Source organism: Homarus americanus, unplaced genomic scaffold (genome assembly GCF_018991925.1).
Source record: "Homarus americanus isolate GMGI-L3 unplaced genomic scaffold, GMGI_Hamer_2.0 scaffold51704, whole genome shotgun sequence".
Classification (NCBI taxonomy): Eukaryota; Metazoa; Arthropoda; class Malacostraca; order Decapoda; family Nephropidae; genus Homarus; species Homarus americanus.
Genome location: NW_024734086.1, coordinates 21,073 through 46,709, shown reverse-complemented (window position 1 = coordinate 46,709; position 25,637 = coordinate 21,073). Strand labels below are relative to the sequence as shown.

Here is a 25,637-nt window from a genome sequence, read left to right as displayed (position 1 = left end):
CCCTTCATAATAAACTACAAGTACAGTTGGAGAGGCAGTAAATCCCTCCTCCTCCATTTTAGTTAAACGATAAACCCATCACAAGCTGGTGGCTTAAAGAGGAGAGGGGGTGATGAATACTCCCCCACTAGATGCCATTAACACACACCCTCAGCCCAGTGGTTGTGTTCCTCAGGTGACAGTGTTCTGGCTCCCCCACCCCCCCACTATCAATGAGAGCCCTACTGAGGTATCGGTAGTGTGAGGAGGTCTACTGGAGGTCTACTGAAGGTCCTTATGGAGGTTTACTGGAGGTCTACTAGAGGTTTATTGCAGGTTGACTGGAGGTATATTGGAGGTCTACTGGAGGTTTACTGGAGGTCTACTGGAGGACTACTGGAGGACTACTGGAGGTCTACTGGAGGTCTATTGGAGGTCTACTGGAGATTTACTGGAGGTCCTTATGGAGGTTTACTGGAGGTCTACTAGAGGTTTATTGCAGGTTGACTGGAGGTATATTGGAGGTCTACTGGAGGTTTACTGGAGGTCTACTGAAGGTCCTTATGGAGGTTTACTGGAGGTCTACTGGAGGTTTACTGGAGGTTTACTGGAGGTCTAATAGAGGTCTACTGGAGGTCTAATAGAGGTTTACTGGAGGTCTACTGGAGGTTTACTGGAGGTCTACTGCCAGGTTTACTGGAGGTATACTGGAGGTCACTGAAAGTACTGATACTGGAGGTCTACTGGAGGTTTACTGGAGGTCTACTGAGGTCTACTGAGGTTTATTGGAGGTTTACTGCAGGTTTGCTGGAGGTCTACTGGAGGTTTACTGGAGGTCTACTGCAGGTTTACTGGAGGTATATTGGAGGTCACTGAAAGTTTACTGGAGGTATACTGGGGCTACGGAGGGACTGGAGGTCTACTGGAGGTTACTGGAGGTCTAATGAGGTTCATGGAGGTCTGCTAGAGTCTACTGGAGGTCTACTGAGGTTTACTGAGGTCTACTGGAGGTCTACTGGAGGCTGAGGTCTACTGGAGGTTTACTGGAGGGTCTACTGGAGGTCTACTAGAGGTTTACTGGAGTGTCTACTGAGGTATACAGGAGGTTCACTGGAGGTCTACTAGAGGTTTACTGGAGGTCTACTGGAGGTCTACTAGAGGTCTACTGAGTTTAGGCTCATTAGAGGGTTGGGAGGTCACTGGAGGTTTTGTTACTGGAGGTCTACTGGAGGTTTACTGAGTGTCTACTGGAGGTTTACTAGAGGTTTACTGGAGGTCTACTGGAGGTTACTAGAGGTCTAATGGAGGCTCTAGAGGTTTACTGGAGGTCTACTGGAGGGGTTACTTGGAGGTCTACTAGAGGTTACTGGAGGTCTACTGAGGGAGGTAGTTATGGAGGTCTACTGAGGTCTACTGAGGTCTACTAGAGGTTTACTGGAGGTCTACTGGAGGTTTACTAGAGGTCTACTGGAGGTCTACTGGAGGGTTATTGGAGGTCTACTAGAGGTTTACTGAGGTCTACTGGAGGTCTACTAGAGGTTTACTGGAGGTCTAGAGGGAGGTCTACTGGAGGTCTACTGGAGGTTTGCTAGAGGTCTACTAGAGGTTTACTGGAGGTCTACTAGAGGTCTACTGGAGGTCTAGAGGCTGGAGGTCTACTAGAGGTTTACTAGGAGGTCTACTGGAGGTCTACTAGAGGAAGGCTGGAGGTCTACTGGAGGGAGGTCTACTAGAGGTTTACTGGAGGGAGGTCTACTAGAGGTTTAATAGAGGTCTACTGAGTCTACTGGAGGCTGGAGGTACTACTGAGGTCTACTAGAGGGAGGTACTGAGGTCTACTGTAGAGGTTTACAGAGGAGTCTCTAGAGGTCTGTAGAGGTCTGGAGGTAGAGGGGGTCTACTGGAGGTTACTGGAGGTACTGAGGTCACTGGAGGTCTGGAGAGGTCTACTGGAGGTCTACTGGAGGGTTATTGGAGGTTTTCTGGAGGTCTAATAGGTGTACTGGAGGTCTACTTGAGGTTTATTGGAGGTCTACTGGAGGTCTACTAGAGGTTTATTGGAAGTCTACTAGAGGTCTACTGGAGGTCTACTGGAGGTCTACTGTGACAGGTAATCACTTTAAGAGTATTAAAATTGTTGCCTAATGTACAAGTGGCTGTTGTTGTGTGAGGAACATTAGAGTGACACACTGGCTCTACTGTTGGACTGTGTAATGGCTGAAATAAAGTTACAAACAATTATGTTTTTCTTTATCTAAATTATCCAAACTGCTCCAATTTCCTTAGTGTATATAATTGAAGAACCAATACCCTTCATCCTTAATAAAAATAATTAAGATATTAAAAATAACTAAATCTGTCAGTTTCATTATAAACCTATTTCAAAAGATCAAGACTCAAAGCTTCAGAAAAAATTATTGGCCAGTTTTTATAAAACTTCAACATTCAAATTTTTTTTCTACTTCTCTCATACATCAACAAAAAACATGTGAAGCAGTATACTGTACAGTCATTTCTGCTACAACGCGAGTTTTGTCAACGCGAATTGGTTGTAACGCGATTGATGAATAGGGGAACGCTGTTTGTAAAACGCAAACTTTTGTATCCGAATGTTGGCTATAACATGACTCCATCTTCAACATTTTAAGTGTAATGTGGCGCGGGGTTATGCAATGTTTACAGTTCACGTTCGACATCACATGTTCAATTGAGTCGTGTGTTTTGTTTGTGAAGTGTTTTTTGAGAGGTACTCTGTAAATTTTGTTCTTTTTCTGCATATTTAGCTGTTACCCATTAATACTGTATGAAAAGAATAAGTAAAAAGAATGTTTTGCAGTGCGGACTAATAACAGTTTACACCAGAGCTCTCCATTTACATCACATGATTAGCTGAATAGCATGATGTCTATCGATTGCTCTGTGAAGTGTCCGTGATTTTCGCTGTTTTCTCTAATTTTGTTGTGTTAGCCATAAATATAGAAATACAAGGTATGAAGAATGTTTCCAAGAAGCGTTCTGGAGATTGAATTGAACGTGAAAGAAATACGATAACACTTAAGAGAAGCTTGATGTGTTAGGTTAACTAATATATTTGTTTCAATTTTGAATAAGCTGCACCTAACCTTATTTTCTCCATAAGCCTTGTTATTTTTATTGTGTGAATTTCTATAGCGCGAGGTTTCACAAGAACGCAACTATCGAGTTGTAGCAGAAATGACTGTACAGTACAGTATATACTTCAGGTGCTGCCGACCTTCTCGTAAAATTTAAAATTATCTGAGCAGTTTTGAGGTGCGTGCAACTTTTCACTACTACTACTTCTTTATAGTGGCCTCCAGCCTCCCCCAATAGCCACACCTTTGCTGCCATTTTATTACCTTAAAATTAACTATCCTAATATATAAGTAGATACCCTAGCTGTGTTGAGTTAGTTGAGCTGCAGATCTATGCAGCATTCAGTGACTGTTGCCTCAAAGTCGATATCTGCGCCTCTTGTGGCTTTGGGGGCTGATGCTCTCATTCACTTGAGGCAGAGCAAAGCAGACCAAAGGAGAGAGAAGGACAGTCGACATCTCATCCAGGCTGTAACATAACTTCTGGGCTGCTGCTTCTGTTCGGATAGCACCTCCGCGAGTCTGGCGTAGAAGCATCTTGCACTTGGTCCCATCCCACCAGAGGTTGTGAACACCAGAGGAGTGAAGCTGCGATTAGATAAAAAATCCTAATGTCGAAAAAGGCTCGCTGTCCCCGCGTCCAGAATCCTTGAGCACTGACATCAACACGGGCTTTGTTGGATGTGTTTGAAGTCCTCTGTTGGAAATTCTCACCGCCCAATGGAAGGAGGGTCGGTTCTACCCTGACATCACGACATATTTCCTTCAACATACAGTATTTGCTGTGAGGTCCCTTACTTCGTCATGCCTCATGCATATGAAGCCCCCTTTCTTGCACACCATGGCGTGATTGACGTCATAGGAAGAGCCACACACGCATTGGGAGGGCAAACCTTCTACTGGCCTACCATACCTTAGAGCAATGGCATCTGAAAATGCTTGTTTATTATGACTGAAACCTTTTGCCCGTATTGGTAACGTAGTTAACCAGTTCGAGGCACTTACCTCCTGCGCTATAGCTACTTTTTTTTAAATTCTCTGGTATTTGCAGCATCAGTTGCTGCAACTTATCACTTTGGCTGTGCTGTTGTTCTGTCATAATGGACCGTCGAATCTTGTTTACTTCGCTGGTATCCACCACGCCTGTTGTGTTCTTAAATGAGTTTTGATGTTCGGTGGCAGCAATCTCCTCTGGATTGGACAATCCCATACCTCCCAGTCTCGGTGGTAGTGCAAGGAGTGATCTTTCTGCTGGGGTTAATTGAAGATGTTTCACTAATTTGGGAATGAAATTGACTTTGATAGCTTCTTCCAGAGGGTGGAGGAGGGGTCCGACATCAGATACAGTGAGCATCAGGTAGTTCCAGCGATGCTCGACTCCATGGGTGAATGCCAAGAAAGCCAGATGTGGCTCTGTGTTAGCAATCTCAGACAGGGCTTGATTACTTAACCCACTCATTCACTTCTACCGCTACGCACTCGGTCTTGAAGTCCGTCGAGCCGATACGCGCCTAGATGACTTTGGCCGCCCTTTTTATTTTGACCTCACTTCCACTGGGGAAGGGAGGGGGAAGGAGGGAGGGAGGGGAAGGGAGGGAGGGGAGGGGAGGGAGAGGGGAGGGAGAGGGAAGGGAGGAGGGGAGGGAGAGGGAAGGGAGGAGGGGAGGAGAGGGACGGGGAGGGAGGGGAGGGGGAGGGAAGGGAGGAGGGAGAAAAGGGGAGGGAGGGGAGAGGGGAAGGGAAGGAAAGGAGGGGGGGGGGAAAGGAAAGGAGGGGAGGGGAAGGGAAGGAAAGGAGGAGGGGAAGGGAGGGGAGGGGGGGAGGGAGAGAGGGAAGGGAGGAGGGAGGGAAGGGGGGGAGGGGAGGGGAAGGAGGGAGGGAGGGGAGGGAGGAGGGAGGGGGAAGGGAGGAGGGGGAGGGGGAAGGGAGGGGAGGGGGAAGGGAGGAGGGAGGGAGAGGGAGGGGGGGGGAGGGAGAGGGAGGAGGGGAGGGAGAGGAGGGGGAAGGGGAGGAGGGAGGGAGGGGAGGGAGGGAGGAGGGGGGGGGGGAGGGAGGGGAGGGAGGAGGAGGGGAGGGGAGGGAGGGGAGGAGGGGAGGAGGGAGGGGAGGGAGGGGAGGGGAGGGGAGGAGGAGGGGAGGAGGGAGGGGAGGGGAGGGAGAGGGAGGAGGAGGGAGGAGGAGGGAGGGGGAGGAGGGAGGGGAGGGGAGGAGGAGGGAGGGAGGGAGGGAGGGGGAGGGGAGGGGAGGAGGGGAAGGGAAGGAAAGGAGGGAGGAAAAGGGAGGGGAGGGAGGGGAGGGGGGAATGAAGGGAGGGGAGGGGAGGGGAGGGGAGGGAGGGGAGGGGAGGGGAGGGAGGGGAGGGGAGGGGAGGGAGGGGAGGAGGGGAGGAGGGGAGGGAGGGAGGGAGGGGAGGGAGGGAGGGAGGGGAGGGAGAGGGGAGGGAGGGAGGGAGGGGGGAGGAGGGGAGGGGAGGGAGGGGGAGGGAGGGGAGGAGGGGGGGAGGAGGAGGAGGGGGGGAGGAGGGAGGAGGGAGGGGGGAGGGGAGGAGGGGAGGGGAGGAGGGAGGGGAGGAGGGAGGGAGAGGGGAGGGAGGAGTGGAGAGGGGAGGGAGGGGAGGGAGGAGGGGAGAGGGAGGAGGGAGGGGAGGAGGGAGGAGGGGAGGGGAGAGGAGGAGGAGGGGAGGGAGGGAGGAGTGGAGGGGGAGGAGGAGGAGTGGAGGGGAGGAGGGAGGAGGGAGGGGAGGGAGGGAGGAGGAGGGAGGGAAGGGGGTTAAAAGTCACTTACCTGGGAGAGAGAGAATGTGGTTGCCTCTTGGTAGGTAAGGCTGCTACAGTAGTTGCATGGTCTGGCATATCTTGGAGGTCATCATGGTCTCCTGAACTTGTCTCCTCAGCCTCTGCTCTCTCCATCACTCCTCTCAGACGCTGGACTCCCTCCACACCGCTCACCCGTACAACCTAAGACACATCCATTATGGTACAGAGTCTCTCATGGGGGTTACTCTTCACTACAGCTCTGTGCAATACAGTGCACAGCAAACTAAAGTACTCTAGCCCCTTGATACTGTGGATGAAATCTGTAAACACTCAAGTGCCGAGACAGTGAACCCATGAGGCCACCCAGGTAGTGATGACTTGTACTGTAGTTTTTACTCAAATAACATTAGAAATAAAACAAGAAAAAAGGGTCTTTTCTTCCTTTTCAAATCGTGTGAAGTTTTGTCTCATTGCTGAAGCTCTACATGCTATGATCAGCTTCAAGTGATTCATTATGTATTCCTTACAATATAATATAACTTACATTATATGTAACTTACAATACATGTAACTTACAATATATGTAACTTACAATACATGTAACTTACAATATACAGTATGTAACTTACAATATAATGGAACTTACAATATATGTAACTTACAATATATGTAACTTACAATATATGTAACTTACAATACATGTAACTTACAATATATGTAACTTACAATATATGTAACTTACAATATATGTAACTTACAATACATGTAACTTACAATATATGTAACTTACAATATAATGGAACTTACAATATATGTAACTTACAATACATGTAACTTACAATATATGAAACTTACAATATAATGGAACTTACAATATAATGGAACTTACAATATAATGGAACTTACAATATATGTAACTTACAATATATGTAACTTACAATATATGTAACTTACAATATAATGGAACTTACAATATATGTAACTTACAATATATGTAACTTACAATACATGTAACTTACAATATAATGTAACTTATTACATAATGTAACTTACAATACATGTAACTTACAATATAATGTAACTTACAATACATGTAACTTAGAATATATGTAACTTACAATATATATACAGTATATAACTTACAATACATGTAACTTACAATATATGTAACTTACAATATATGTAACTTACAATACATGTAACTTACAATATAATGTAACTTATTATATAATGTAACTTACAATACATGTAACTTATAATACATGTAACATACAATACATGTAACTTACAATATATGTAACTTACAATACATGTAACCTACAATACATGCAACTTACACTTATATGTAACTTACAATATATGTAACTTACAATATATGTAACTTACAATACATGTAACCTACAATACATGCAACTTACACTATATGTAACTTACAATATATGTAACTTACAATATATGTAACTTACAATATATGTAACTTACAATATATGTAACTTAAAATACAAGAAAATCCAATATATGTAACTTACAATACATGTAACTTACAATATAATGTAACTTACAATATATGTAACTTACATTAAATGTAACTTACAATATATGTAACTTACAATATATGTAACTTACAATACATGTAACTTACAATATAATGTAACTTACAATATATGTAACTCACATTAAATGTAACTTACAATATATGTAACTTACAATATATGTAACTTACAATACATGTAACTTACAATACATGTAACTTACAATATATGCAACTTAAAATATATGTAACTTACAATATAATGTAACTTACAATATATGTAACTTACAATATATGTGACTTACAATACATGTAACTTACAATACATGTAACTTAAAATATATGTAACTTACAATATAATGTAACTTACAATATATGTAACTTACAATATATGTGACTTACAATACATGTAACTTACAATATAATGTAACTTACAATATATGCAACTTAAAATATATGTAACTTACAATATATGCAACTTAAAATATATGTAACATACAATACATGTAACTTACAATACATGTAGCTTACAATACATGTAACTTACAATACATGTAACTTAAAATATATGTAACTTACAATATAATGTAACTTACAATATATGTAACTTACAATATATGTAACTTACAATACATGTAACTTACAATATATGTAACTTCATAATATAATGTAACTTAAAATATATGTAACTTACAATGTAATGTAGCTTACAATATAATGTAACTTACAATATATGTAACTTACAATATATGTAACTTACAATACATGTAACTTACAATACATTTAACTTAAAATATATGTAACTTACAATATATGTAACTTACAATACATGTAACTTACAATACATGTAACTTACAATACATGTAACTTACAATATATGTAACTTACAATACATGTAACTTACAATATATGTAACTTACAATACATGTAACTTACAATATATGTAGCTTACAATATAATGTAACTTACAATACATGTAACTTACAATATATGTAACTTACAATACATGTAACTTACAATACATGTAACTTACAGTACATGTAACTTACAATACATGTAACTTACAATACATGTAACTTACAGTACATGTAATGTACAATATATGTAACTTACAATATATGAAACTTACAGTACATGTAATGTACAATATATGTAACTTACAATATATGTAACTTACAATACATGTAATTTACAATACATGTAACTTACAATACATGTAACTTACAATATAATGTAACTTACAATATATGTAACTTACAATATATGTTACTTACAATACATGTAACTTACAATATATGTTACTTACAATACATGTAACTTACAATACATGTAACTTACAATATAATGTAACTTACAATATATGTAACTTACAATACATGTAACTTACAATACATGTAACATACAATATAATGTAACTTACAATACATGTAACTTACAATACATGTAACTTACAATATAATGTAACTTACAATATATGTAACTTACAATACATGTAACTTACAATACATGTAACTTACAATATAATGTAACTTACAATACATGTAACTTACAATACATGTAACTTACAATACATGTAACTTACAATATAATGTAATTTACAATACATGTAACTTACAATACATGTCGCTTACAATATAATGTAACTTACAATACATGTAACTTACAATACATGTAACTTACAATACATGTAACTTACAGTACATGTAATGTACAATATATGTAACTTACAATATATGAAACTTACAGTACATGTAATGTACAATACATGTAACTTACAATACATGTAACTTACAATATATGAAACTTACAGTACATGTAATGTACAATATATGTAACTTACAATATATGTAACTTACAATACATGTAATTTACAATACATGTAACTTACAATACATGTAACTTACAATATATGTAACTTACAATACATGTAACTTACAATACATGTAACTAACAATATATAAAACTTACAATACATGTAACTTACAATACATGTAACTTACAATATATGTAACTTACAATACATATAACTTACAATACATGTAACTTACAATACATGTAACTTACAATACATGTAACTTACAATATAATGTAACTTACAATATATGTTACTTACAATACATGTAACTTACAATACATGTAACTTACAATATAATGTAACTTACAATATATGTAACTTACAATACATGTAACTTACAATACATGTAACTTACAATATAATGTAACTTACAATACATGTAACTTACAATACATGTAACTTACAATACATGTAACTTACAGTACATGTAATGTACAATATATGTAACTTACAATATATGAAACTTACAGTAAATGTAATGTACAATACATGTAACTTACAATACATGTAACTTACAATACATGTAACTTACAATATATGTTACTTACAATACATGTAACTTACAATACATGTAACTTACAATACATGTAACTTACAGTACATGTAATGTACAATATATGTAACTTACAATATATGAAACTTACAGTACATGTAATGTACAATATATGTAACTTAGAATATATGTAACTTACAATACATGTAATTTACAATACATGTAACTTACAATACATGTAACTTACAATATATGTAACTTACAATACATGTAACTTACAATATATGTAACTTACAATACATGTAACTTACAATATATGTAACTTACAATACATGTAACTTACAATATATGTAACTTACAATACATTTAACTTACAATAAATGTAACTTCCAATATAATGTAACTTATTATGTAATGTAACTTACAATACATGTAACTTACAATACATGTAACTTACAATATAATGTAACTTACAATATATGTAACTTACAATACATGTAACTTACAATATATGTAACTTACAATATATATGTAACTTACAATACATGTAACTTACAATATAATGTAACTTACAATACATGTAACTTACAATACATGTAACTTACAATATATATGTAACTTACAATACATGTAACTTACAATATAATGCAACTTACAATATATGTAACTTACAATACATTTAACTTACAATATAATGCAACTTACAATACATGTAACTTACAATATATGCAACTTACAATACATGTAACTTACAATATATGTAACTTACAATATAATGTAACTTACAATATAATGTAACTTATTATGTAATGTAACTTACAATACATGTAACTTACAATATAATGTAACTTACAATACATGTAACTTACAATATAATGTAACTTATTATGTAATGTAACTTACAATACATGTAACTTACAATATATGCAACTTACAATACATGTAACTTACAATATATGTAACTTACAATATATGTAACTTACAATATATATGTAACTTACAATATATATGTAACTTACAATACATGTAACTTACAATACATGTAACTTACAATATAATGTAACTTACAATATATGTAACTTACAATACATGTAACTTACAATATATATGTAACTTACAATATATGTAACTTACAATATATGTAACTTACAATATAATGTAACTTACAATATATGTAACTTATAATATATGTAACTTACAATATATGTAACTTACAATATATGTAACTTACAATATAATGTAACTTACAATATAATGTAACTTACAATATATGTAACTTACAATATATGTAACTTACAATATATATGTAACTTACAATATATATGTAACTTACAATACATGTAACTTACACTATATGTAACTTACAATATATGTAACTTACAATATATGTAACTTACAATATAATGTAACTTATTATGTAATGTAACTTACAATACATGTAACTTACAATACATGTAACTTACAATATAATGTAACTTACAATATATGTAACTTACAATATATGTAACTTACAATATATATGTAACTTACAATATATGTAACTTACAATACATGTAACTTACAATATAATGTAACTTACAATACATGTAACTTACAATATATATGTAACTTACAATACATGTAACTTACAATATATATGTAACTTACAATATATATGTAACTTACAATACATGTAACTTACAATATAATGTAACTTACAATACATTTAACTTACAATACATGTAACTTACAATATATATGTAACTTACAATATATATGTAACTTACAATACATGTAACTTACAATATAATGCAACTTACAATATATATGTAACTTACAATACATGTAACTTACAATATAATGTAACTTACAATACATTTAACTTACAATATAATGTAACTTACAATATAATGTAACTTACAATATATGTAACTTACAATACATGTAACTTACAATATATGTAACTTACAATATATGTAACTTTCAATACATGTAACTTACAATACATGTAACCCCACTGATGTGACAGCCTTGTACAGTACAGTATTTACAATCAACCTAAGCTAACAACAGTGTTTGTTGAGTCCCCAATGCAGCAAAGTATTTTTGTGATATGCCAACATATTCAGTTAACTTATAATCAACCATTATTTTTTCCAATTACTCAATTAATAAAAATCACACACACACACAGGATAAAATTACACTTACATCAATCTTTGGATCTACGCTGACTATGGATGCAGTTCTGATCATCGGAGCTTTATGTCTCGTTTTAGTCGAGATCATATAATTGTATTCATACTGGAAGAGGTCAGTCCTAGGGTCCCAGGGTCGAAGATCTGAGTGTTTGTACACATAAACACCACTCACTGGGTCCTGTCACAGAAGATGGTTCTCAATTATCAGGAAACAAAGAGTATGGCAGCATATCATAAACACATTGTCTTGTTGGTGTCTGTCCTAATATGACCTTTACTTTTGACACAGAGACTAGACTCTGGTGTTCTGTAGTCCATGTAGTGGACAGTACAGTCATATTCATGTGAGACTTTCATCAAAATATTTATAACAATGTAACAATGATGCACCAAGCAAGGAAGAATTTACGGATGCCATGATAACTACAAGACAACATCAACCAGTTGTCATAAGGAGTATAAATGAGGGGCTGATACAGTCTTCATTTTGGACCAACAGTAAAGAAAAAGTCTGGTACAGCAGCTGAACAGTATCTATGGTATCCACATTATCCTGTATAATGACAGCAGGCAGACCAACCCAGAATGGTCATTATCTTTCCACGGTCCACTACACGGATGGAGCTCTGTATTCTGGCAGCTAAGAGTTTTCAGAGCTATAAGAGTTGTACTTTAAGACAGGAACTGTTTTTATACCATGTATTTGGGACACAATGAATGGTGCTTTGTTCAATCCAAACTAGAAATTTATTGAAGTGAATAATAATAATAATAATAATAATAATAATAATAATAATAATAATAATAATAATAATAATGATAATGATAATAATAATAATAATAATGATAATGATAATGATAATGATAATAATAATAATAATAATGATAATGATAATAATAATAATAATAATGATAATGATAATGATAATAATAATAATAATAATAATAATAATAATAATAATAATAATAATAATTACTGTATTGGCGGACTAGCCGATCAGCTGATGTGTACAACAAAACATGTTTGTCGTAAGGATTTCGTTAATCAAAGTTTTGTTCGTTAATTTAACTGAAAATCCTTATGGGAGCTAATTCATTAACCGAAATTTAGTTAATCGAACCGTTCGTTATATGCTGATAACCACAAGGAAAGAAGAAAACACGAAGTTCCCAAGCGCGTTTTACCGTATACGCGGTGCCTTGCCAGAGCTGAACTTTCACTTAACACGGATTTTTTCATCATATACGCGGTGAGTGTCCGGCTCGAGACGCTATTTTTAGATTTGCCCCACGCGCCACCCGCCCGCCTGCCAGCCTGCCTGCGCTCATCTCCTCTCCCTCCTCCTCCCTCCGCTTGGGCAAGCAGCGCGGTAAGGTTGCGCAGTGTGTGTCTTTGTTGCGTTATCACTGATGTCATATGATGTATCGGACTGTAATTGGCCATGCATCCCTACCCCCCTCTGCTGCTAGCTGTAATTGGCTTAGTGTATTATGACGTGACCACCCCGGGGAGGGAGGGAGGAAAGACGATGCTTGACCTAGCCGCGGCAGTTTCATCCCTCAAGGCCACACCGTGTAAACGCGCATCCATTGTTCCGTAAAATGGCTTCGCCGGACCACCACCACCACCAGAGAGAGACCTTTCCTTACCTGGACCCAGCGGCACTAAGCCAAAGAAGACACGACGTTCCTTAAGCTACGAGGTGAAGTACCAAATTGTTCAAGATTTGGAGAAAGGAACACGGCAAGTTGATCTCGCGCGCCAGCATGGCGTCAACGAATCTACGATTCGCACGATCAAGAAGGATGCAGCCAAGATCAAAGAGCACATGAAAATCACAAAGTCTGCAGGTGCTTCATCTATCAGGTATTGCCAGAACAGGGTGCTGGCAAAAGTGGAAAATTTGCTGGTGAGTTATTTGATTCGTCAGGCGCGACGCAACATGGCGGTGGACACGCGCTCAGTGCAGGAGTACGCACGTGAGCTATACGCAACAGTGTCACGTAAGCTGGGAATTGCAGAGCCCAAACCCTTCAATGCTTCCTCTGGTTGGCTGCATAGGTTTAAGAAGAGGAACAAGATCACCAACATCAACATTGGTGGTGAGGAAGCGAGTGCTGACCGTGTGGCAGCTAGAGATTTTCCTCCATTCTTACGTGAGGTTATGGAGGAAGGACAGTACACTGACGACCAGGTGTTTAACATGGACGAATCTGGTCTTTTCTGGAAAAAGCTACCTTCCAAGACCTTCGTTATCCAGTCTGCCAGCAAGGTAAGGGGTCGGAAGTTGCAGAAGGAACGCATCACCGTCCTGTTTACCACCAATGCCTCCGGTACCTGTAAACCAAAGTTATCGGTGATTCACACAGTCCGCAAGCCGCACGCCTACAAGAATATGGACATGAACAAGCTTAATGTCCACTGGCTAACCGCACGTAAGGCGTGGATGTCCTCTTCTCTGTCCCTCTTCTGGTTTGACAGCTGTTTTGTTCCTGACGTGAAGAAATTCTGCGAGCAACAGAATGTTTCATTCAATATTTTGTTGCTCCTTGACAACGCACCTGGACACTCGCCCCTACTTATGGATCGTCGCCCCTACTTATGGATCGTCACCCCAACGTAAAAGTGGTCTTCCTTCCTCCCAACACTACGTCATTAATCCAGCCCATGGACCAGGAGTTGATTTGCAATGTGAAAGCTGCATACTCTGCAAAGAAGTTCAAGCTCCTGAACGACTCTACCAACACCAAGGATGAGTTGCGTAAGCTGGGTGACACCGACAGCGAGAGCAAAAGCGACGAGGACAAGGAACAAGAGGTGGTGACTCAAGAACTTCTCGTCAAACAATTTTGGAAGAAGTTTAACGTTAAACAAGCTGTAGACTTCTTGGTGGAGGCATGGGATCTGCTGACTATTGCTACGATTCGTCACGCATGGAGACATGTGTTGCATGGCATACCAGGTGAGAGGAGGAGTGAACCTGTGACTGGTGAGGTTCAGACTGTTGCAGTAGCAGTGGACCTTGCCAGAGAAGCTGTGCTCAATATTACAGCTGAAGGCTTCTCCGAGACCACCAACTACGACATCCTGGAGGTGATAAGGGATCCTGACGTGACTACCGACGAGATGGTAGATGATGATGACGTCGTCAGTGAAGAGGCTGGTGGTGCGTCATCCCAAGAAGAACGCCGCTTATCCCATAGTAATGTTAGGGGTGCCATCTAGTGTATTGAGAAAGTCAAGCTCCTCCTTTCCAACGACCCTGACGCTAACAGGTATGTAATCTCCACTACCCAGCTGTTGCAGCTATGGAGCCCTACATCAAGGTTTATCACGACAACATAAAACACCAGGCGTCAGCAAAGCATAACAGAGTTCTTCGCCCGCAACCCACCACAGCCAGCCCAAGCCAGTGATAGTGACAGAGGCAGAGACAGTGATGATGACTTTGAGTGATTTGTCAGGGAGGCACTAGTAAGTGTGGATGACACCGATGAAGACTCACCTGAGGGCCAGTAGCCTGCCCTCTGCCTCGGAACCAGCCTCCATTTCCATACGCCGACCCATCTCTACTACTAACGTAAGTGTTAACCCCAACCTTGTTTTTTTCTAACCTAACCTTCAGTTTATTATTCTCTTATTGATTGTTCCCTTCTATATTATGTGTGTGTGAATACCATCATTAAGTTAATATGTTATTTTTAGTAAAACGTACGTATTGTTTCGGGAAAAAGTGGAGTTTGGGGGTCGACCCGGTCTCTATTTCAATTAATAACATACAGTGAGTTCTGCTATAACGCGTGTTTTGACAACGCGAATTTGCTCGAACGCGATTTATGAATTGAGGAACGATATTTGTAAAACGCGAACTCGTTTGCTCTAACGCGATTCCACTCGAACGGTTGTTGTGGCTTCAGTTCACGTTCGACATCACATGTTCAATTGAGTTATGTGTTTTGTTTGTGAACAATTGCAGAAATAATGTATGTAATATTTATGTATACAGTATACCTATATATTATAAGTAAATTGTAAAATTTTACATAAAAGAGAAAATCAAATTACATAGCGTTTTACACCCGCGCTCTCTTTACATCACACACACAGTGTTTACAGTTCACGTTCGACATCACATATTCAATTGATTTATGTGTTTTGTTTGTGAAGAATTGCAGAAATAATTTATGTTATATTTATGTATACAGTAAACCACTCACAAGGTCCTACAGTACCACTAATTATTTTATACTGAAACTTACGTTTGGGAAGCTGGATTAAAATGAAGATTACCGGTATATTAAAATAATAAAAATGTATTATAAACCAGTCTAACATACCGTAATAAACACAGCTGCTATTATCATCCCCCCCACCCCCATTTGCCAGTGACAAGAAAGGGAAAGTGACCTTGACTGTGACCGCCTGTGGCTATTTTTAGCCATCCTTGTGTTCGGAGGTGGTCAGTAATGCATATCTGTATATTTACTGATCATAATACTTATCTCTTATAAATAATTCATTTAAAATTTATTTTTTGCAAAGAATATTCAGTAAATGACTGCATTAATTCTTGAAACTACAACAGTGGTAAATTTAGGATATAAATAATGAACAGAAGTCGCGTCATGGATTCGGAGTTTGGTCCTTAACGATCACCATAAATGTAGCCTCCCTTTTTCGCGAAACACGTATATAAATTAAAGAAAATACTTGCATTATATTTAATATATTACAGTATATTATATATAAATAAATAAACAAATAAATTCAAATTCCCTTATCATCCTGTGTCATATACAGAAATACTTGAGTCCCTGAGCGAGTACACAAAAAGAAAACGGACATCCTGGAGTGGATAGAGAACGGACATCTCTACTGGGGGACTCAAACGTTTCTCATGTTTTGTGGGCGCTCTAGCATAATATGAATAATATGTAAATTACAATTTATATATATATATATATATATATATATATATATATATATATATATATATATATATATATATATATATATATATATATATATATATATATATATATATATATATATATATATATATATATATATATATATATATATATATATATATATATATATATATATATATATATATATATATATATATATATATATATATATATATATATATATATATATCTTGACTCAAAAATCACACGGGAAAATGGAAACAACGGAGTACCTTAGCTTCGTCTTTATTCAAGACATCTTCCAGAGCAACTGGGTTACATGGACAGAGAGGCTTAAATATACAGGAGTGACCTAAAAATATAAGGTCAGGTCATATGATGACATCCACTAATCCGCACACAACACACACGTATTAGAGGCTTAAGAGAAGGGTAGTGGCTGTTGACTAAGACAAGGTCAGGTCAGAAAAAAGGGACCCACAAAATAACTATCATACATCAAGATCAAAAGGTTTTCAAAGCATTTTTAACCTTGGGCCACTGACAAATAAATTTATGTAACATATTTATCAGTTTTGAACTGACCATCGCAAATTTGTCCGGTGGCAAGAACAACTGCCCCGATGCCCAATGCTATGATGAGTGCTTTAATGAGTCTGACTGTGGCTCTACGTGTGTTAGTGGCAGTGAACAGATGTCGTGCCGACCTGACCTTATATTTACAGGTCGCATATTAAACTTCTCTCCATGCTGGCTGGGCCAATTAAGGCAGCTCGTTCCGACCCCGTGTGAATTTATCTTATCACGTTTTCATTGTGGATATATATATACCATATATATATATATGCTGCTATATATATATATATATATATATATATATATATATATATATATATATATATATATATATATATATATATATATATATATATATATATATATATATATATATATATCATATATATATATATGTAAATTGTAAAATTTTAAATAAGAGAGAAAAACAAAATAAGTAGCGCTTAAAGTGTACTGTACATTGTGGCTTGGCGCGGGGTTATGCAGTGTTTACAGTTCACGTTCGACATCACATGTTCAATTGATTTATGTGTTTTGTTTGCGAAGAATTGCAGAAATAATTTATGTAATATTTATGTATACAGTATACCTGTACAGTATATGTAAAATGTAAAGTTTTAAATAAGAGAAAAACAAAATACATAGCGTTTTAGACCCGCGCGCTCTGTTTACTCCACACTTTGTTTGAAACACTTGTGAAGTTTTTAAGTGTCCTCAGTGAATTCTGATTACTGTTTCTCCAATTTTGTGACCATGGAAAAGAAGAATATCTCTGGGAAGCACTCTGGTGATCGCATTTCCGGTGGTGATCGTAAAAGAAAGGCTATAACACTTGAAGAAAAGCTTGATGTTTCATGACTCCTCAGCCTCAACATCACCCTTATCCCCCATCAAGTTATATTCATATTTTTTCAAGGTAAAGTGTAACATTTACTGTATGATTTCATTATTAGATATGAATGTAACATTTATTTAGACTGCTATCCTTTGTGTTAGGCTAACTACGAAAATTTTTTTCGATTTGGAGTAATCTGCACCTAACCCTATTTTCTCCATAAGCCCTGTTATTTCTATTACACGAATTTCTATAACACGATGTTTTACAAGAACACTACTATCGCGTTATAGCAGAACTACCTGTATGTTATGTTGTTCACTTTACGCGTTTCTCACTTTACGCGGGCCGCCGTGGGTTCAATTAACCGCGTAAAGTGAGGGTTCACTGAATATATATATTATATATATATATACAGTGACCCCTCGTTTAACGAACACCTCGGTTAACGTAATTTCGATTAACGAACTGCCTTCCACAAAGATCTTCAATTCGGTTAACGAAAAAAAATTCGGTTAACGAAGTTCTTACGAACCGACCTCAACATGTTTTCGCTTGCACTGACCGGGCAACCAGCTTTAGTATCAGTCCGCCAATACATTAATCAGTTCTAGGGCTTAAATTCCTTACTATTTTAGTAAATATCAAGAAGTTTATACTATTCAATAATTTTAAAAGTTTAATATTCAATTTTTTAGTCATTTTAACAATTATTGAACATAACTAAAGGTAAAGTGACTAGTTTAATGCGCGGCATCCAGCCTCTTAACACAGCAAACAGGAGTTAATCTCTCTCTGTTTTCACTGGAGGTAACATCTTGCTTGAGACTCTCTTCAACTAAACGCTTTTTTTCTGTGTTTCCAAGCAAATTATTGGTCATTTTGAAATATATTTTACATATTGACAATATATAATGCAGTGCAGAGTTGATTTAAAGAAAATAATCTGGAATTACACCAAGAGAGCTAAAATTTTATGGGTGAAATGGCGCCATGGGGTGACTTCTCTTCCACCCCAATGCCTTCTCTTCTCCCTTCTCCTCCACCCCCATTCTAATTCCCATCATCATCACCATCATCCAGGAGCCTTCTACATACACACCTCAAAGTAAGTGAACTTTTCTACCATTTTTGTTGAATTTAGGAAATTTTCGGTGAGCTGGAACCAATTACCCAAAAACCCATTGAAACAATGGTTTCGGTTAACGAACTTTTCGGTTAACGAACGACCTTCTGGAACGGATTGAGGTACATATATATACTTCATTTTTAGTCCATATAACACGCGGACTTTGAACATATAATCAACGACCTCACCAGCAAGGAATCGAACCCTCGACCTCGCGTTTCATACCAGCTGGATTCGGTAAAATGCTACTGACACCACATACGAGGCACAGGCAGTTTCCCAATGAGGTTCACGGCGCCATCAGCTCGATGAACAGGCTTTGTGTGAAATATAACAGAGTCTAGAACTGCTTTTAGTGTCCTTGTGGGCTAGCCGGTAAGCGTTCCCTAGTCCCACCCAGTAGGTCGAGGGTTCGATTCCTTGCTGGTGAGGTCGTTGAATATATGCTCAAAGTCCACGTGTTATATGGACTAAAAATGAAGTATATATATATATATATATATATATATATATATATATATATATATATATATATATATATATATATATATATATATATATATATATATATATATATATATATATATATATATATATATATATATATATATATACTCTCTGCTATATATATATATATATATATATATATATATATATATATATATATATATATATATATATATATATATATATATATATATATAATATTAAGAAATTTCAGTGTAATTTCAAACGCCCGCGCCATTAAGCGATACTGAGTTTTCAAAGATTAGATCTCTGAGGGAGCGCTCCCTTTTTATAGCGAGAGGTTCTGGAACTAGGCCTATATGATATTGAATGTAATTTGCCGAATTAATAATGATGCGATTCATGAAGTTAAAAGGGACTATTGAATTTGGAATTATTATGGATCATTTATCGGTCTGAATAATGTCACGGGTGTCCCAAGGGTTATTAGTTAGGCGGAAAGAGAAATATGTCACGTAGGCCGCTGGCGCTTGGAGGCAGCGGCTGGCTGGTCGCTTAGTCACGATGGAAGCATTCGGTCCCAGCAAGGCGTCCCTTGCAGTATAACAAAGTAAGTCTCATTCGATCTTAGACAGGGGTTTAGATAGGGCAGTGATAAAGTTAACAGAGCTAACAGTGAGTTCATTTCAGAGGTTTCCGTCCAAGAACCCACTTGACTGCGAGAAATTATTTGCCAGAGACTGGCTGCCGGGTGAGACTGCCGTTGATATTGAGGCTTGGCAAAGTGTCGCCATTGGAGCGATCAGTATAGGCTTGTCCTACTAGCGGGGGTAGCAAGGATCACTGTGACGAGTGCTCCCAGCAACTAAAACTTGACAAGGACCCGGCATCGGCATTGGGTGATCAGTTCTTACCACGTGGGTGCCCACCATCACGTGCCCTCGATCCAGCTAGAAGTATTATTACTTACTGGCCATGGTCACCTGCAAGTTCTCTCTTCCCGCCCATGGGCCTTTAGAGTATACAAGGGCTATCTGAGTAAATTAATTGTCACACTGAGACCAGGAATCTCGAGGATACCTAGAGAAACATTTTATCTCCCTTATTACGGGTGTATGTTGAGTTGGGTGGAGCATGGTTCACGGATAGTGGTGGACCCAGTAACATCCTCGATGTACTGACAATATTTTTTGTGTGTAGTTAGTACCATTTTCAGTTCCTGATATTATCTTGGAAGCGTGTGTAGTAATAGTTCCTAAATGATTTTAGTAGTATTGTTGTTTATTTAGTAATTTTGTGTCACTAAATTGGGAACCAGAGTGATACTCGTTAATTCTTTAATGCATCAAATTTTCTTTATAATTCCGATCTCAGAGTATAACCTGTGTTCCCAGAGTAGTGTTTAAGTTAGGTTAGAATTGTGCATCTGTTGGGGGGTGATATTATTTTGTTAAGCCCATAAGGCCTGTTTCATGTGTGCAAGCAACATTTTCTTAATACTTTAAATTTATTGTTGCCTGAGTTTCTAATAATTTCTATATCATGTATAACTTTTATTCCCCAGAGTAGTGTTTTAAGTTCAAGTTAAGAGGTGCATATTGGTGTACCATTATTTGATTGTGTTTGTAGTGTTGGAGGGAATATAAGTGTCTAGAATTTTTACAGTGTCTCATTCATCCCAGTCACAAGGCAGCTATCCTTCCATAGTCACGGACAATTCATTTTGTTTAGTAGATTTAAGTGTTCTTGTGCTGGTTCGGGATTTTCTCAAATGGCCGCTTCCACTGCAATTACCATCTAACAATCTTTAATAAACCCCCAAGTCAAGTGAGAAATTAAGTCAGTAATTCCGACCCGATTTATATATATATATATATATATATATATATATATATATATATATATATATATATATATACAGACAGACCCGACTTACGACTGCTCGACTTACGACCGTCGGGACTTACGACCGCCGCCAGATTTTTATTAAAAAAAAATTTTTTAAATGACCGCATTTTCTATACGAAACGTTTCCAGTTGAGTGTAGTCTCCATGTATAATTAGAAATTATGGGGGCCCATGTGCATTCAGCTGACTGCATTAAAGGTTAAGTGCTCAGTCACACTGTAACCATTCCTTGTATTTATTACTTTCACTGTACTGTATCCATTCCTCATTATTCATTACTTTTGCTGTACTGTATTTCATTGTAGATTATTTATCAAAAAAAAAAAAAAAAAAAAAAAAAAAAAAAAAAAAAAAAAAAAAAAAATTATCTATGTCCGGACTTACGACCTGGATTTAGATTACTAACCCCGTCGTAAGTCGGGGGGATATATCTGTATATATATATATATACAGACCTGACCACCAACGTTGTGTGCTATTTAAAGATTAGTAAGGTCATTACCTAATTCCTGACCATTGTGGACCTGGTCTCACCTCTGTATATATACACCTTGATTTGTATTACTCTCTCTAGTCTGTACTCACCCTGAAGATGTGAATACAATTTAAAGCTTGGGAACTTTGTTTTCTTCTTTCCTTGTGGTTATCAGCATATATATATATATATATATATATATATATATATATATATATATATATATATATATATATATATATATATATATATATATATATATATATATATATATATATATATATATATATATATATATATATATATATATATATATATATATATATATATATATGGGTGTATATCATCTATACATAGCTAACCAGAGCATGAAAGTAGATGGTGTAAACTAGACAACAGTCAGAATTTATTTTATCTTTTCACAACCTATAACTTATTGAAGTACATACCTGAGCAAAATGTATTGGCACCCATTCTTCACACTTTGCTTTTCTTTCACTTGCTGCACTTCTCTGTGCTTCCTCCAAAATGGTTTTCTCCTCAGTAGCTGCAACCTGGGAAAAAATGCACAATAAAGTTATCAACCAAACAGGAAACTTTCTATCCATCTACAGTAGAAGTCCAAAAATCCGGACTGTTTGGGGATTGGGTTGGTCCGGATTTTCGGATTTTCCGGATTCTCAGGCAGTACTTTTAAAATTCAAATTTAAGGAGGAATAAAGAAGAGATGAACAGGTACATTTTGATAGTTTATTCATTAGCAAATATAGCATGCTTCATTTATCAAAACGAGCAGTTTTAATGAAAAAGCTGTGAATTCTAGAATTTTATTCTTTGCCATTTTTATATCATAAATTGTATACTTTCCAATGTCGTATGTTTCCATTAGAACAGTATTGCTCACACCACGTTCTAGTTTCTTAATTATTTCAAGTTTGTCACTCAATTTCAACGTGTTCTTCTTTCTCTTCACACAACTAAGTTTATCTACTTTAGGAACCATTATTATGGGCTTGTACAGTACTCTGTAAATGGAAAGAGTAGGACTCAAAATATTGTTATATTATAATGGTATTCTATTCATACTGTGCTTGATATAATGCATTCACGGAAATGTAATATTTTTGCTGAAATGACATACGTATTACAGTGGAAAGTGGGAAAAAATCGTGACGAAAACAATGACTTTCCCTTTCTTTCGTTCAAAAGATGTTACCGTAATCGCTTTTCGTATGGTTTTCAGTTAAAAACTGTTGTATTACAATAATATTCTATCCTAATTGACTTGAATAAATACTACGATACTATATTTCTGAATATTTTCATTAAAATCCATCAAAATCATTTTCCTTTTCATCGTCTGCAGCACCAAACAGCTTCTCCCAGTCCTCTCCTTGAACAGGGCTAGAGGGTACGTGTTTTTCGAATCGTTTTCAGTTAAAAAATTATTACATCACACGTAAATTTTACCTAAACTGCGCCTGAATGAATATATTCTCGGAAATAAATAGTAGTTTTGCTGAAACGTGATGTATTTCAATGTAAAATAGGATAAAATACATGACGAAAACAAAAGACTTTACCTAAGCTTCCAATGTTCTTGAGATGTTACTCGTTTTTTTAATAGTTTTCGGTTAAAATCCTGTTATATTACAATGATATTCTATTCATACTGTGCTTGATATAATACATTCACGGAAATGTAATATTTTTGCTGAAATTACGTACGTATTACAGTGGAAAGTGGGATCAAATCGTGACGAAAACAATGACTTTCGCTTTCTTTCGTTCAAAAGATGTTACCGTAATCGCTTTTCGAATGGTTTAGTTAGGAAACTGTATTACAATAATATTCCCTCCTAATTGACTTGAATAAATATTTGAATGGAAATATACAATATTTTTGTTGAAACTACCCGCGTTTCAGTGTAAAGTGTCGTAATAATAAATGGTAAACAATTTGCCTTCGGCACTCGTGTTTCAGGCACGGCGAGCCTCGGTTTATAGGACGTAGTGTTTTTACTGAAGGTTTTGTTGTTCCATTACCCTCAAAAACGTGGGTCGAACTATAAACGAGGAATATCATGAATTAACGATTTCTTGGTCAAAAAATCAGGGTCGACCTATAAACGAGGGGGGGTTATAGACGAGTATATACGGTATGTTGTCACAGTTTGATTGCTCGTTTTAAAGTGGCGACCACGAGGTCGCTTGTTGTCGCTGTGCAGCTGTGGCGCTCACGCATGCGCACATACACACAAAAGCCCGCTAAAAAAAAATAGTTTTCGAAAAGTCCGGATTCTCGGGTGGTCCGGATTTCTGGCATCCGGATTTTTGGAATTTTACTGTATCTGTCTACCTGGCTCACTGCCTACATTAACAGCTCAATAGATCCATCTATCTGTCTACCACGCTCACTGCCTACATTAACAGCTCAATAGATCCATCTATCTGTCTACCACGCTCCCTGCCTACATTAACAGCTCAATAGATCCATCTATCTGTCTACCACGCTCCCTGCCTACATTAACAGCTCAATAGATCCATCTATCTGTCTACCACGCTCACTGCCTACATTAACAGCTCAATAGATCCATCTATCTGTCTACCATGCTCCCTGCCTACAATAACAGCTCAATAGATCCATCTATCTGTCTACCTGGCTCACTGCCTACATTAACAGCTCAATAGATCCATCTATCTGTCTACCTGGCTCCCTGCCTACAATAACAGCTCAATAGATCCATCTATCTGTCTACCACGCTCCCTGCCTACACAATAACAGCTCAATAGATCCATCTATCTGTCTACCACGCTCCCTGCCTACATTAACAGCTCAATAGATCCATCTATCTGTCTACCACGCTCCCTGCCTACAATAACAGCTCAATAGATCCATCTATCTGTCTACCTGGCTCCCTGCCTACAATAACAGCTCAATAGATCCATCTATCTGTCTACCATGCTCCCTGCCTACATTAAAAGCTCAATAGATCCATCTATCTGTCTACCTGGCTCCCTGCCTACATTAACAGCTCAATAGATCCATCTATCTGTCTACCACGCTCCCTGCCTACATTAACAGCTCAATAGATCCATCTATCTGTCTACCACGCTCCCTGCCTACAATAATAAAAATCCCATAACTGGAGTATCACTGAATTTACTTTAATAATGATGGACACTGATTTCTTTATCATACAAACTCCTTCTTTTATATCTTGTGTGACTCAGTCCTCACACTTTTTATCCCAGAACCAGTTAGTTAGTAAGTACAGTCCAGCCAACCTCTGCAGGGTTATGTTCCCAGCCATACTGAGGACCTGTGAAGAACTGGTCTACTGTATGTAACTTATAGGGAGGAATAAGTTAAGAGGAAGTGGTTTACATTGTTACTTGACTATGAA

The 25,637-nt window shown here is 37.3% G+C and overlaps 1 protein-coding gene across 1 annotated transcript in view; it reads right to left on the bottom strand.

Annotated features, from left to right (window-relative positions):
• Nucleotides 1–1,119: 1,119 nt before the first annotated feature.
• Nucleotides 1,120–25,637, bottom strand: part of LOC121870141 (oxysterol-binding protein-related protein 8-like) — a gene marked incomplete at its 5' end in the record, with an annotated part of 39,179 nt that continues 14,661 nt past the window's right edge. Inside the window, 5 exon segments of the mRNA XM_042371915.1 lie at nucleotides 1,120–1,201; nucleotides 1,832–1,936; nucleotides 5,877–6,049; nucleotides 11,918–12,085; nucleotides 22,680–22,784. Of these exon segments, the coding sequence (XP_042227849.1) occupies nucleotides 1,120–1,201; nucleotides 1,832–1,936; nucleotides 5,877–6,049; nucleotides 11,918–12,085; nucleotides 22,680–22,784 (633 nt within the window).